At 41.3% G+C, this 15,485-nt stretch overlaps 1 protein-coding gene across 1 annotated transcript; it reads left to right on the top strand.

The window, feature by feature from the left end:
• The first annotated feature begins 289 nt into the window (after nt 1-289).
• CCDC40 (coiled-coil domain containing 40) lies at nt 290-15,336 on the top strand. Its single transcript, XM_026081977.1, has 19 exons — nt 290-340; nt 1,063-1,194; nt 1,596-1,767; nt 2,146-2,336; nt 2,856-2,939; nt 3,025-3,244; nt 4,119-4,276; nt 5,144-5,266; nt 6,295-6,416; nt 7,157-7,400; nt 7,509-7,691; nt 8,919-9,164; nt 9,944-10,157; nt 10,698-10,867; nt 11,244-11,335; nt 12,062-12,182; nt 12,878-13,066; nt 13,889-14,047; nt 14,987-15,336. The coding sequence occupies exons 3-19, from the start codon at nt 1,662-1,664 to the stop codon at nt 15,233-15,235; spliced, it is 2,871 nt and encodes a 956-aa protein (XP_025937762.1). The 5' UTR covers nt 290-340; nt 1,063-1,194; nt 1,596-1,661; the 3' UTR covers nt 15,236-15,336.
• The last annotated feature ends 149 nt before the right edge of the window (nt 15,337-15,485 follow it).

The following is a 15,485-nucleotide window of genomic DNA, read 5'->3' as shown; positions in this document are numbered from 1 at the left end:
GGCGGCGGCCGCTCCCGCTGCCCCTTCCCGCCGCGGGGTGTGTGGGGGGGGAACGACCCTTCGGGGGCGGGCGTCGCGCTCCCTCTTTGCGCTTCGCCCTAAACCTCCTCCCCTGGCCGGCGCCGCGGCCGAGGTCTCCGTGCCGCGCTAACGTTTCCTGTGGAGCTCGGGCCGTGTCCCGCCCGTGGTCATGGCACTCTGATTGCAGGGGGAGAGCAGCCCCGCCGCCGCCGCCGCGGAGGAGGAGGAGGCCCCCGCTGCTCCAGCAGAGGGATCTGGGCTGGGACTCGGCTCCGATGAGCAGGATGTAATCGAAGGCCCGTCGCGTCTCGTCACGGAGGTGACTTTCTTTAAAATGTCCCTAGGGCGATGCATTCCGGTGTGCTCGTTGCAAATCCGTGTCCTCATGGAAGCGATTTAAATCGAAGAAACAAAACGAGCAAGCAGCTATTGCAGTCTTATCCTGTATATAAAAGAAAAGGCCACTAGAAAGTGAACTTAGTTACAGTCCAGGTCCTCAGCAGACTCTTGTAGTGTGGCCTTTTCGCTCAGCTCTTACGTAGCACATTTCTGCTGTAGATACTTTAAGAAAGAAATTATTCCCATTTTATAAATACACATGCTCATGTTCTTTTTTGATGTTTGTTGGGGATAACAGCTTTTTCTCCAAAGACACATTGGTGCTGTACGCTATTTGAATTTGGTAACTGATGATATGGCATAAAAGAGTGTGTCTTTAAAAAGAAGGACAGAAAGATAGAAGAAAATAATTTGCTTGTAGGTAGTGCAAGCTGTTAGACCTTCTGTAAAAAAAATCCCTAAGGGCATTTTTTTTTTTTTTAAATCTTAGAAACATGCAGTGTGTAGAATTCTTGTCAGGACCTTTACTATTGTAAATGCTAGCTGGAGCACCTTTTTGCAAATGGGATGATAATAAATTTATTTGCTGTGGTTGTGACAAAAACTAATTGTTACAATACTGTAGCAATAACATTAAACAGAGTACACTACCCATTATAGCGCTGTCTATTTGTTCTGCTTTTTGCCTTTGTTGCATGCTAGACAGTACAGCCAGAGAATGAGAATGATAGTGAAGAAGAAGAGACTGTTCCTCTGAAGGACCAAGAAGAGACATTTCTCCCAGCAGAAAGAGTCGCCTTTGGGGCTGCAGAGCTGTCCATTGGTTCTGCAGAAGTGAGATGCTATAATAATATATATATAATCTTATTCACAAAATCCATGACCAGTATTTATAACTTTAAATTCTCTTGTTGCAGAAACAGTTTTATTGCTGCAAACACAAAAATGACCTGAGCTGGAATAGAGAGAAGCTAATTGGCTAAGCAAGAAGTATACAAGAGCTCTGACAAAATTGGAGAGGTTCCTCTGTTAACCTATATCTTTCTAAAGTTTCTCTCATCAGGAATTACACAGCCTTGCTTGTGTATCTGTGAGGTGATTTTAGAACAAGGCTGACTCTTGTTGATTCTTTGTCTATATTGTTCGTGTCTCATGGTGACAAAAATGAGCAGAGTTTTAGGAACAAATAAAGTCAGAGTGAAGACCTGTTTCATATGATGGATTTTGTGTTTCAGGAAAAATCTGCTGAGGCTTTCTCAGACAAAGTTGAAGTTGACAGTCATCCCCCTGAATTGGGTGACATGGAGCAGCCAATAACAGACAGAGGAAACCTTTCCCGTACGTCTTCAGGAGCTCTTACGCGGACATCGGCATTGTCAGTGCAGGTGGACAGTCATGCAGAATCAGGTATCAATCAGTTCCTTATTAGGTGGTATCAAGTATTGTGCTACTATCACACACAGTATCTAGTTTTCTCCTAGATCATTGTGAATCCAACTGGAGGCATAATACTATAAAATCTAAGCCTTACCATTAACTTCTGGAAGTGCTCAGAGCCATCCTTTAAATTCCTTACATTATAACTTTCCTCCTTATTGATATGGTAACTGTACTTTTATGATTTGTATTCTGAATGCTAATAACATTGTGAGATAATCTAGGCTGCCAAGGAAAGGAGGCTTTGTTTTGTATTTCCTTCCATCAGGACATCTGTTTATCTTGGCACATCCTCTAATACACAGAATTTCCTTTCTGTGACATCTCCCTTTTGGTTTTGGAGTGCAGGTGACATTGGAGAACCCATTTCCCTCTATTCGGAGGCTGCCTTTGAGGAATTCAGTCAGTATGCTAGTGAGCATGGTGGCCAAAGATGGCAACAGGAATGCCAACAACATGGAGCTGAGGAAACTGAAATAAATGGAAGAAGTGAGCAAGCAGCAGAAGAAACACAGCTGGTTGTCTTGGATCCAGAACATGTAAGAAAAGTCCCCAAATCTTGTCATTCTTTTTTGCCAACTTGTCATTTTTATTGGTAGCCACGTAAAACCTGGGAGATAAATTATAAGCAGTGACTTACCTGTAGGTTAAAAATAGCTTTTACAAAAGTACTAACTCCTGAAGAATATGTTTGCTCCCTCAGTATTAACCTCAGAGTTGCAGGTTGAGAAGTGAGCAACATAGGGGGCAAATCTGATAAGCTTTAGTACTCTTGAAAGAGAAGTACTTGCAACAACAGTAGGTGGATGGGTTCTCATATGTAGCTCTTCTGATATATTTATGACTGGCAAACATTCTCAGTGTTCATTTTCTGCTGTAAACAAATACACACTATGTAACTTTTCTCACTGGCTAGATTGATTATAGTTAGAATAGGAATCCAAGTCTTCATGGGAGAAAATACAATGTTTTATTTGATAGCAGGAGTAGCACTAAGGTTACTTCATAATTTATTTACATAAGTATGTTATAATTATCAACATCATACTTCTTTATAGCCTCTAATGAGAAGATTCCAGGCTGCCCTGAAGAATTACCTTACCAAGCAGATGGAAAAAGTGAATCTGGAGCTTCAGGAGCTGGTATAGAACTCTTTCTTTGACTTCCACGGCATCCCATCCCTGTCCAGGCTGATGTGAGATAACTGATTTCCTCTTGTGTTTGCAGAGGACAGCCACAAAGAAGGGCAAAGTACAGAGAGAAGAGCTTGGAGTGATTCTTTATGGAGTCCAGCAGCAGCTGGCCCACCTGCAGATGGAACTGGAGAAGAGCCGTGACCGCCATTCTCAAATAGCCACAGTGCGTCAGCAGCTAGAAGAGGAACTGGAGGGCCTCAGGCTTACTTACAAGAAAACATGTCAGAACACAGATGATGAACGCAAGAAAGGTGACTGAAGCAGTCCTGGTAATATTTCCTGATTCTAGCCCATGTGGATGAATGGATTTGAATGCAAGACAGGCATTGGATTGAAGAATACAGTAAAATCCATCAGGAGTGATGCACTGATTGAAAAGAGTTTCATGGATGTGCCTGGTTGCCATGTAATTTCTACTGTTTCTAAGACCACGTTGCTACTCTGTCCCTCTAAGAAGGTCTTTTGGACTAAGACTGTTCCTGGCAGGTAGTCTGTTCTGTGGCTTGGCAGTCAGCAGAGTTCACTTCCCATTACTCTGTTATGTTTGCCTGTGGTCTCTGTAAGGGTATATTGAGGTTATGAAGATTGTAGGTTGTTAACTAAAGAGGATCCAGGAGTATCAGAGCACCATCCATGTGGCAGCCTGTTCCAGTCAGAGAAATGAACTTAACTCAGGCTTTCTGTGGTGCAGGCATGTAGACAGGCGACAGGAAACCAGTTCTAATGGCGAGGATAGCTAAACATTAAAATAGATGCCTTGAGAGTTTTTGTGGGTTATTTAAAAAAAAGTAGAGAAGCCTTCATTATCTAATGGTCTGAGAAAGAGACAGTTCTGTTTTGGAGCAGAGGAAAGGGTTTGTGGCCTCTTGAGGCCCTTTCTTTGATTTCCTGGAATTCTGTGTAATGGGAATGAAGAAATCATTTACTATGATTTTTAGCTTTGCTTATGGAGCTGTACCCCAAAGCTGATGTCAATTCTCACTTAAGGGAGGCCCATCTGATTTACCTGGTGTTTGTGGGGATTTTACTTTGTGTACTTCTTTATTTCCTTCTCTTTCATCTCTGTTTAAAGTATGTCCTACAAAAAAACTTTTCTGTAAATATCTTTTCCTCCTGCCTCTCTAGTTTCTGCCATGCAGACCCAGGTGGAAAACCTGGCGTTGCATCTCTTCTACATGCAGAATATGGACCAGGATATGCATCATAATATTTTACTGATGAAACAGTCAACAAAGAAGGCTGAAGCAGAGAAGGTCCAGGCTGAGGTGGAAAAGAAAAAACAGGTATCAAGCAAAAATGTGTTTGACCAAAAAAAGCTCTATTAGTGGTGAGGCCTGGAGGAGAAGCTGCTCTATCAGAAGGAAAGCCATAGTGACTGACTCAAGGAAGATGTGTGGGGATTTTTTTCTCAAATAATTGAAAAAACAGGGTTTTCTAAAAATGAGAAAAATATCCACTGGCAAGATAGTTGCATATGCTGCACAAAGCTTTTGATAAACCTTATTATAGTAAATCACTTTTGATGCAAGCAAAGTGTGGGTGGGTGGGGGACAGAAAGATAGTTAGCAAAGAAGTATCGTAAACTCAAGCCTCAGGAACTATTCTGACTCACAGTGAGTTTCACGATGAATGAATCAAAAAATGAGCTACAGTCAACCAATGTGTGCTGCAGCTCCCTCTGCTGGCTTCATGGCTTGTTTCTGCAACAGAATAAATATTCTATGATTATTATTAATACAGAATCATATGCAAACAATTGCAGTAGAGTGGATTTAGATGTTTTTTAACAAAGCATTTAAAAACATTAATTATTATGATTCCCAGCTGCCAGAGAGGTGGCATAGTATAATCTATGCTGATAAAAATGAATGTTACTTCAGATCTGAAATATTAATTTACTAATGTAAATGGAATAATAAAAATCAGCAAAGGTGGTCACATTCTTTTGAAAATTGTCACTGCTGCATTCAGGACAATCATTCACCTTTGAATGGAAAAGGTTTAGCAGGAACCAAATCTAATCTAGTTGCTGATTTAATCTTGCTTCTAGCCTATATGATTCTTGTTGAGTATAGGTTTTTTGTTTTTTTTTTTTTTTTTAAGATTAAGCTTGTAGTACTCATGCTGGACTGTTTGCTCTGACTTTTTAGGACCTTCTAGTGGACCGCTTAACAAGAAAAGCCTATGAACTACAGGAACAGGTTGCTCTGTTTGAAGCTCAGATTGTGGCCCAGGCAGAGGACACAAAAATAACTCGACAAGCAGTAAATGAGGTAGGAGGTGACTTTATTTTTCACTTCTAGTTAATATTGCACTCTGGAGGGACTGACCTCTTTGGTTTATGCTCATGTGGTATTTATAGTGTAGACTAGAGTCCTATAGTTCATTCCTGTTTACTGGAATGGAGGATTTCCCCCCACACAGCCCTTTGTCTTTAAGAATTGTCTGTAAATCATTTCCTCCCCCACTTTTCAGCATTTTGTCTTGGAGACCTATCACTTTTCTGTGCTCTAGTGTGAGAATAAGCCAGACATATATGATAGGGCAGATACTGTGAGTTAGCAGAAGAGAACTCTGCCTCCTCTCCAGCTTCTACCTAACATAATTTCTAACATTATCAAATTTCTTTCTGTGCATCATTGGAACATTATAGCCAGTATCACATTATAGCCAGTATCACACAGAAATGATATTTAGCTTGACATAGAACTAGCACAGCATAAATAATATTGTCATAACTCTATCATCATGCCGTCCCAGGTGCACTAAGGTAATCATGATTTAAATGTGCACAGTCTTCTGTGTTTTAATATTATATCAGTAACTTGGTATTTTGGGTGATGTTTTTTGCCAAAAGATAGCAATATGAGTTGCTACCAAGGACCAGAGACAGGGTGTGGTTTGTTTGTTTTTCTTTCCTTCTTTCTCTCCTCCCTCCTCTCTAATTTTGACCAGAAATGCCATCTGAAAATACCCTGTTTACTGTTGTTTCTGGAACTTTCATTTGTAACCATAATGTGACAAAAAAATGCAATGACATAAATTACGTTTTCAAACACACTGAAGTTGTTAGTGGGACTAGTAGAATGATTTATGCTAATGTATGTAGAAGAAAAATGATATTAAAAAAATACTAAAGAAAGAGCAGAAAAGCTTGAGAATGGAAAGCTAGTTCAGTTGAATCCTTTCCTGCCCAGCATATTAGGAACAGGAAAAAAAAAAGTATGGCATTGTTTCTCATTGTTTCTGGTTTCTTAGTCCAGTATAGATTCAGTCCATCTACAAATTCTCTCTTCCCCAGGCTAGTATGGAGGTACAGGCTATCAACATGGAGAAGAAGAGGCTGATGAACCACTGGAATAGTAGTTTGGCTGGAATGAGGCAAAGAGATGAGGCTTATGCTGCCATGCAAGACTTGCTGAGGTACAGTATCTGAGAGCAGTCCAAGGGAGGACCTCAAGTAATTTGGATGGGAGAGATTCTAAAAGGGACAGTATGTCTTCTATCAGGTTTGTTACTGTATGTGTAGAATATGTCAGACAAAATAAGTCTGCTACTCTGAAGCACATGGAAGATTAAAGGGAAAGGACCATGGTCCTTTGTTACTTTTTTCTTCATCCACAACACAACCCTCCCTCAAAAATCTGATTTTTTTGAAAGCTGCTAAGGGTTATTCTGCACATATTTTATTCTTTTAAAAAGTTCCTTCTACCTCTGCAACATCTCTCAGTCCAAAATGCTAGCCACCAGAAAGGATTTATCTATCACTTTCAGTTAGGATTTTGTGATGCCTTCAGAAATCTTCAGGAAAACCTTACTGTTGGTGCTAAAGGGAATGTTTATTTGGTCTGGAGTCTTAAAACTTGACTGATTCTATAAGAACAAACTATATGTTTTTATACAGTGGCATCCCGGTCAGAATGGGAAGGGGTAAGGAGAAAACAAAAGAAGAAATTAATTTTCCTGCATACATTTCCTTTTACATTTTAGCCTCTCCATCTATCTTCTGATAACTTTGTGCTGTCACGGTAGACTGGTCTTTATAAAGATCTTCCTCCTCATTCATTTGTTTCTGCAATAGCATATTTGAAAAGAGGAATTTGTATGTGTTCAGCGCACAGATCAATCCCTGTGATGATTTTTCATCCTCTTTGCCTCTTCAGCAAGTACAGACATGAGCTCAAGTCCCTAGAAATAGACATCTATGGCTGCAGAAAGTCGATCAGGAAGGAAGAGGAGAAGAACGAGATGCTCGTCACCATCCTGAGCCGTTCTCAGAACGATGCTAATATGACGAAGAAAATGATTGCCCAGTGCCTTTCAAGGCAGGAGGCCTTGAAGGTTGAATCTAACACCTATACCCGCATTCTCCATGAGACAGAGCAGGCCCTCAGTAGAACACAAATGGTAAGAAAAGTCATTTGGAAGAAGAATCCTTTTAAATAGGACATAGCTGTTTAATCCCCATCCCCAAACAGTGTTAGTGATCCTGTCTCTGTCTTCTCTGCCTCTTAGGATCAAGCTGCTCGTGTGAACGAGTTGCTATCCATCAGTAAGGATATAGAGAAAGGAATTGATACCAAAGAGCAAATGGAGAATGAGATCATGGCAAAGCTTCAGGATCAGATGATGTCCAGCAAAGCAGCAAAGTACTTTTCACAGCTGGCTGAAAAACTTCGTAAGAGAAAAATGGATCTGGTATGGTATCTTTTCCATTTGGGAGGGCCGAGAAAGGAAATAGGCTGCAATCACAGCCTAGAGCAGTGTTTCTCAAATGTGTTTTGTCATACGGCTGAAAACCAGAACCAGGACAATTACTGAAAGCTCTTCTAGGTTTGTGACTCCCATTAACTCTTCCAGTGATATTACTGCAGGAGGTGTATGCAAGAGATAGTTTGGCCAAAAAGTTGTGACAAATAGATTATTCTTTCTTTACTTAAAAAATGGGGCAGAATGATGAATCCTGGGAGTGTTTACTGTAAAGCATTACAAGCGCTTACTTACTGGAGAAAGATGGTTGAGGCACAATATCTCTATACTCCACCTTAAACTAACTTGCATCTCTATACTGCATCACAGAATGTGATGCGGGCATACTCTCAGTTTCTGAATAATGATTCCAATCAAAGGAACAGTCAAAACAAACCCACAGCTCTTTATGGCATAAGTTGCTCTCTTTGGGAGTGTATAACTGGTATAGATGAAAAAACTAGAAGATTCAGCATAGTATTTATCATATCGAGTTGTGTGGGCTGGTACTAACACATCATGCTCACGGCTCTCTGTATTTAACTTCAGTCTGCATGGGGTTTTGTAAAATAGGTGCCTATCTTAAGTGACTGGAAGACTGCCAGGGCTGGCTTTCACTATGAGAAAGGCCCCCCCTTTCCAACGGATACACAAACAAGTAGACCAGCTTCTGCATTTACTTTTATTAGTATCTGTCTTGCACAGTAGAATATGGTGCAGAGACTACTGACTTGGGAAAGATCAAATTATAACCTCTCACAGTGTGGTACAGATTGTGTAGAAGTAGCAGACAGGGTCTTGAAAGTTGTCTAATTGCAGTCATACTGCGCTTGAACAATAAGCCTAGCAGCTCTTCATGGCTGGGTGAGGTAGCACAGTTGTAATTAGGTCAGGGATGCTTTTGCCAGGTATGGCATAGAAGTTAAAATATGGACATGTCCTACCACTGTTAGCCAGGTAACTAGAGACATCTGGGTAGGGAAGATAATGCCAGAAGTGATGAGCACAGCCTTCTACTGGATTTGGTGATGTTTAGGCTCCTTGCTTACAGTTTGTAGCACAGACCTGTGAGTAGAATCTAAATCCTCTGATCCTGTCCTGTGATAACTTGGCATTACAGATCAATAGGTTGCTGTTGGCGATAATAATTTGTTTTCTGTCTGGTGATATTACTAGGAGCTGCATTTTTCCAAAGTTGAGAATGATACAGCCCAGGTAATTCTGAATGCAACTCATACTAACTGCAGGCTGACAATTCTCCAAAAAACACTTTCTGAGCTGGACAAGGAAATTAAAAATATCCACGACCTGATCAGCCGTAGTGAAAGTGAGATCACAAAGCGCAGTCACCTGATTGAGAACAAGCAAGGGGTCATCAACCTGTACAACAAGAGGTTGGAGATGATTCTTTCCCAGCTTGGGGTATGTACTTTACACTTCAGTCCCAAATTTGACTTTATCCTTTGTGGCGACCATAGATGTCATTGATGAAGGTAACTGTGCAAGTTTTGGACAGTTAAAAACTTTTCCAGGCATCAGCATTGTGATTTAAAAACTGCACTAAGTAGTGTAAACATTAACAGTTGTCAGTCGGTTCTTAATGCCTGTAAAGAGAAGCTAGCAATGGGGAATCATTGTGAAATGAGGGTGTACGTAGCAGTTTTCTGCAGGGAGTTGTCTACACCTGATAAAAATGTTGAATTATATCAATACTCTGGAAATAAAAGGGTTGACATTATAAAATCTGCAAAGATTGACAAAGGGAGGATGGAAGGGGTGGGGAATGACTTAAGTCATTGGATAGTTGCCCCCATTCAGATGATACCTAGATCTATCCTTAGCACTATGAACAGGAAAAGCTTTATGGATACCAACTTGCAAATGAATACTAAGCATACACTTCGCAAATTTTCAGATGTCCAGGTATATCTATTGTAAATGCTTAGGTGGCCATCTCATCGTAGAATCTGAGAACTTTACAGATTTATATTCCATTTATTCCTGTGAGGTCAGGTAGTTCTATTATTCCCATTCAACTCATGGCAAACTGAGGTAGAGAGTAGCTAAATGACAAAAAAATATATATATAATCAAATATTTAGCGGGCATCTTATTGGTTGAACTTGCCTTCTGCAATGATTCTATAAATAAGTGCTCCAGCAGTTTCTGTCTGATTAATTCCAAACCATAACCTCTTATAGGGGCAAGAGTTGGGACCACTGGAAGTTGAGATCAACAGACTGACCAAGCAGATAGAAGAATGTAATTCTGAGGTGATGACACTACAGAAGTACTGGCTTAAGCTGCAGAAAGAGCTGGTCAAATTAACCCATGGACGGGAGGAGCAGCTAGCCTCCTTGGATATGCTAAAGAAGCAGATCACAATCATGCAGCAGAAAAAAGTGCGCACTGAAAGTAAGTCATTCCCTAACTTTTTCTGATAATGTTCATCAATGAATGGAGGAAAAAAAGGCAGCAAAGGCTTACAGACAGGTACTGTTAGACCCTTCACCAAAGAATGCCTTCTGTATTCCTATATATGTGTGAGCAATAATACCTATGGCCCCAGAAGTATACTCTGGGGCTAAGAGCCAGGCACTTGCTGCCATTTTGCATGTCATTATTCCCTATAATGATCTGATCTTGCTGTCTTTAACTCACACAGTCAAACCCTAAGTGATGATCTCATGTGTTACCCTTCTTAAATAAAGTCTGCAAGTAGTTGGTAGGTGACAGCACTTTCTGCAGCCAAAACCAACTCTCTCTCACAGCAGTCTATTTCCAAAATCTTTATTTGATTTTTTTGGGCTTATGGAAAGATGTTTTGGTGGGGTACATGGGACACAGCTGGCTCTGCATGCAGTGTTGCCTGGTCTAATTGCAGTCTGTCACTCCTTGGCTGTACTCAGTCCAGCATTCAAAGGAATTTTAAATCTTTCTTCTGTTCGCCTGTAGATGAAATTCAGCAGGAAACAAAAGAGCAGAAAGACATTGAACGTCACATGAGGAACATGTCGAATGACTTGATAAAGTTAAATATGTTGATCAACAAGAACAGCAACAGCTTTGAGGAGCTGCAATATGGCAACATTATCACAGAGAATGAATTTGTACGCTCTCTCAAGGTATGAAGGCTTGGCTTTTCATCTCCAGGGCACAGCCTCCCATCCTGCAGTCTGACTGGGCTTTCAAGAGTTCTGTGCAGCAGGTGGCCCAGAAGAAAACAGCTTTGTGGTACAAAATAATATGACCAGAGGGAGGTAGTTCTACTGTAGTTATATATAGTTATGCAGTCTATATAGTTATGCACAGAAAGGGCATCCAAGTTTGTTTCTTGCTTAAGGATGATGACTTTACACAGGAGAAACAGGTTAGGTATACTGTTTGTGTGGGTATAAAGGCTGGCAACTGAAAAGGGTATGAAGATCAGAGGCAAACAGTGATCCTGTAACTCTTTCTCAATCTGACAATACTGTGTTGATCTTTGCTTCCCAAATCCAGGCAGCAGAAAAAGAATCAATTGAGATGCAGGAGAAGCACAGTCAATTGACTGAGGAGAAGGAAAGACTCCTACACAGCTTGGTGGAAGCAGAGTAGGTACCAGAGAGATTCTTGCTTTATGCCACAGTCTTTGAACTCTTGTGTATGGGTCCGTATTGCCTTCCTTCTCCAATCACAGCAGCAAATGTGCTTCTGCCCTTCTTGGAGAAGTTGAAAGTAGTTTAACAAATTTTTGAAACACAGAAGCTGAGGGGTCCTTTAGCAGCATTCTAATTTTTTTAGGCCACAGTAACTATATTTTGTGTGGTATTTTCCCTGTCCCTTCCTCCCCCCAGTTAAGCATCTAGAATTTCATGATTTTTTGTTTGATTTCTTTTCAGAGCAGCTGGGGCCTCTAGCTGTCTTTGGAACCAGCAAGAACTGAGAGGATGTCGGCTTTAATGATTTCAGCATATTTATCTGTGCTGGATGTTGCCGAGATCTGTATGGGAAGCTGCGCATGGCATCTCCTCTGCCAGTAACTCAGAGCAAATGCGCTGTCCTGGGCAATTAATTGGGGGCTGTCAGCCCCCTGTCAGTCTGGGCTTGCTTGTTTTTACACTCACCATGCGCTTTCTAAATTGCAGAGCTTCCTGTCTGACTTCACACTGAGGGTGTTGCTGCCTTATGATATGTCTCATATGCAAACTTTACGTTTCTGCTGAACCATTCAACTTTGTGTTCAGAATCGGCTTCTGGAGTGTGGAGCCACTGATGAACAAATAGCACATCTTCCCTGTTGTTTACAAAGGCACTCCTTTCCCTTTCTGTCATTGAAGGCATCAAATCATGCTGTGGGAGAAGAAGATCCAGCTGGCCAAAGAGATGCGTTCAGCAGTGGATTCTGAGACAGGACAAGGCGAAATCCGAGCCATGAGAACAGAGATTCATAGGATGCAAGTAAGCTATTGGAAAAGAGGACTGAAGAGGAGGAGTTGCATGCAACTTATTCAGCTTCAATGGAATTGCTGAAACATAAGGCAGGAAAAAAAAAAACAGTCTGGAGAAGTAGCATCTTCAAGGCTATAGCAGTATCAGGAAAATCTCATCACCCTGCAGCTAGATTGAATTAAATATGTTCAGCATGAACGCACTTTATGCAATACTTGTACTAACTGTGTAATAGACTGCAGCAAAATTTAGACATATCTGAGAAAGAATTTTCTTTGAAATATGTCTATTACTTGATTCTGTGACTGCAATATATAAGCAAAGAACTATTGATTATTAAACACTACATCACGTTAATCACTAGTTAGAAGCCATCTATCTTCTGGCAAAGAAACTCTTCCCTTTCATTCTCAAGATATTTCTGCTTTTCTGCTTTTGCTATTGCAAATGAGTTCCAATGAAACTTTTTGAAGATTACTTCAGACAAGTTGTTACAGAGTTGGTAACTAATTTAGCTCTCTGCCTTCCAGATCCACACTGTGCAAACTAGGTTTGGATTTAAAACAAATTTGGCTTGCCAAGGCTCATGTGTCACATATACCTGGTTTATGTTGATGGGATGTGCTATATGGAAGAATTTAATTAGGTGCCTTTTGTAACCATTTGGTATTTTCAGCCTTCTTTTATATCTTGACAAATGGCAGGTCCGTTATGGCCAGCTGATGAAGCAGCAGGAGAAAATGATTCGTGATATGGAGGCATCTGTTTCTCGTAGAGAGACCATAGCAATTCGTGGAGAAGGTCAGAACAAAATGGATAAGAAGCATATCACCAAGAGCGACTTTCACCGCAAGAAACAGGAGCTGAGAAAGAAGATCAGTGAAACACAGAAGGTGAGCAAGTAAAGCACAGCTGCAAGAATTCACTTAGCCTGCATTTGCCTTGAAATTAGGAAAATGGTGAGTTTCTCCATTATCGTCACTGCATCATGATCTGCTGTTAGGGTATACAAGGAAGAGGTGGTGCTGTATTTACTTGAGCCAAGATTTCCCCCTGGTGGCATGGAAAGTACTAAGGACACGGCTACATGGAGCCAATTCTTATCATGAGACTCATGTATGCTCCCAAGATCCTGTAATATTCCGGATGTAGCTTTGAAAATCCTTTGCTTTCTCTTAGGACTGACTTGCCAGCCATGTACCTGAATAAATAGCCTCTGTTTCAGGATTAAATGGGACTTTCTGAGCTCCCACACACTACTTATTTTCTCAGTTATCTTTCTTAGTCTGAGTCCCTAAGGGAACCAAGTTTATGCGTGTGTGTTAGCAGGTGTACCTCCCCGGCAATTTAAACCCCTTTGGATTGGGGCTGTGTGGTTCTGCCATGCATTTCCACCCCTTCCTTTGTCATGGCACAGATATTTGTGTGACAGTGTGGTGAGCTAGATCAGGGAACTGATCCAGCGAAGGGAGTGATCAGCTACAAGATCAGCTCCTCTTCACCTCACTGTAAAGCCAAGTACAGCAATGTACGCTTAACACAGACACACTAGATGTCAATACACAGAACCGGCACCTTTGCAGGTATAGCCTTGCATGGTGAGCAAAGTCTTTAGAAACTCATTTAAAAAAAAAAAAAAGTTCTCAAAAGATAGCTGGGGATGCAGTTGAATTAAAGAACCAGAATCTGCTATTTCCTTCTCTTTCAATTACTAGAATACTCAAGACTGCAACAAAACTATCATGGAGCTGGAGAGCACCCAAACATCCCTTAGTGCCACCTGCTTGAAAAAGCAGCAGGAAGTTTGCACACTGCAGGCTGAGTCTGATGGCCTTGATTCAGACATAGAATGTCTTCAGGAAAAGAAACGATGGGTGAGCATGCTGTTCCCTTGCAGCACACGAGCAAATAGTATCTGCTACTTTCTTGTGTTGCTGGCTCCCCTAATCTCCTTGTCTCATTACCACTGAGAACTGGGCGTGCTTGGCATGTAATTTTAGCAACGCATTAGTTTTTTTCCAAGAACTGACAATGATTTGAGTATTCAGCCCAAACAGAACTGCTGCATAGCTTAATAATAAAGAATGTTAATAGATACTTAGATTAAATTTAGTCTATAAATAGTTCACAGGAGAACTCCTGGCAAGTTAACATCGGCTGTCTTTGCAGAGTTCATGCTTTTCTGCATGAATGATGAACTGACAGCAAATTTATCTGAATGTTTACTTTTTTTCCCCCACTTACATTCCTCACACCTTTTTCTTGAGACTCCATGCTTAACATTCAAGGCCCTTGCTCTCTGAAGGTCCCCAAAGCCTGAGCACTTGAACCATTTTGAGGGCTCATAATGGCCTTGAATTGATGCCATGTTCACGCTCTTAGTGAGGCAGCATTCAGCTGGAAACATCAGCCTGAAGGACATCTTTTGTACCTTTGAAAATTTCAAGTAACAATTATCTTTTGTGAAGGCCAGCTGGCTACTGTGAAGACATTGCAAATTGGAGAGCCAGTTCAAGGTCTTGAATGACTTCCTATGAAATTTTAAGTTGGTAAAACTCTGTCCTGGCAAGGTTTGCCTTGTAGAATTCCATAAATCAGAGTAGTACCATGCATACATGTGACTGTATATCTACAACACTCAAGCTGGGGATGCTGTTTGGCTGTTATAATGGGATTTCATAAAACTATCCCTCTAAAGAACCCATTCCATTTCAAAATATGATGGCCACGACATAAATCATATTCAGTTTTCTTATAGTTGCTTTCTACATGCAGTCTATTGCCAAAGCAAATTCCATTGTTTCTTCTTTTAGAATCTTTTGGAGATTGTGGCTTATCAAACACGCCAGAAGCACCTGCAGGCAGTAAAGGATGGGAAATACAGTCCACTGTGCCGCACTGAAGAAGCCTGGAGAAATGAGCAGCAGAAATTGCAGGCCCGGCTTCTCACCATTAATGTCATAGTCCACCAGATCCAGAAAGAGTATCCTCAGCACCAAAGGGCTCTCCAGTGGCTCGGCCAGCGTTTGGAGTCCAGGCTAGGATCACAGGAAGCACAGTAGACAGTGGGAGCCAGATATGAATAAAATACGTGTTAGAATGCTTCAGATAAGTGTAACCCCACCTCCCTTGCTCTTCTCGATGTTGCGGGCTTTGTAAGTAAAACAGATATATCTATTTAAATTTAAATAACGTGCAAGTCTTCCTTAACGACCTCCGAGGGGAGGGATCTTTTCCCCGTCTCGCTTCCCCTTGCAGCTCGGGGTCGGTGGCGAGCCCTGCTCGGGCTCCGGGCGCGGCGGGGGCGGCCCC

The sequence above is a fragment of the Apteryx rowi genome, unplaced genomic scaffold (genome assembly GCF_003343035.1).
Source record: "Apteryx rowi isolate R43461 unplaced genomic scaffold, aptRow1 scaffold_564, whole genome shotgun sequence".
Classification (NCBI taxonomy): domain Eukaryota; kingdom Metazoa; phylum Chordata; class Aves; order Apterygiformes; family Apterygidae; genus Apteryx; species Apteryx rowi.
This window is presented reverse-complemented; position numbering and strand designations above follow the sequence as displayed.

Bases quoted from the DNA above. Each gene is read 5' to 3' on its own strand.
- CCDC40 (XM_026081977.1), top strand. From the start codon at position 1,662: ATGGAGCAGCCAATAACAGACAGAGGAAACCTTTCCCGTACGTCTTCA. The intron at 10,158-10,697 runs GTAAGTCATTCC...GTTCGCCTGTAG, and splicing joins GAAAAAAGTGCGCACTGAAA to ATGAAATTCAGCAGGAAACA. The intron at 13,067-13,888 runs GTGAGCAAGTAA...TTCAATTACTAG, and splicing joins AGATCAGTGAAACACAGAAG to AATACTCAAGACTGCAACAA.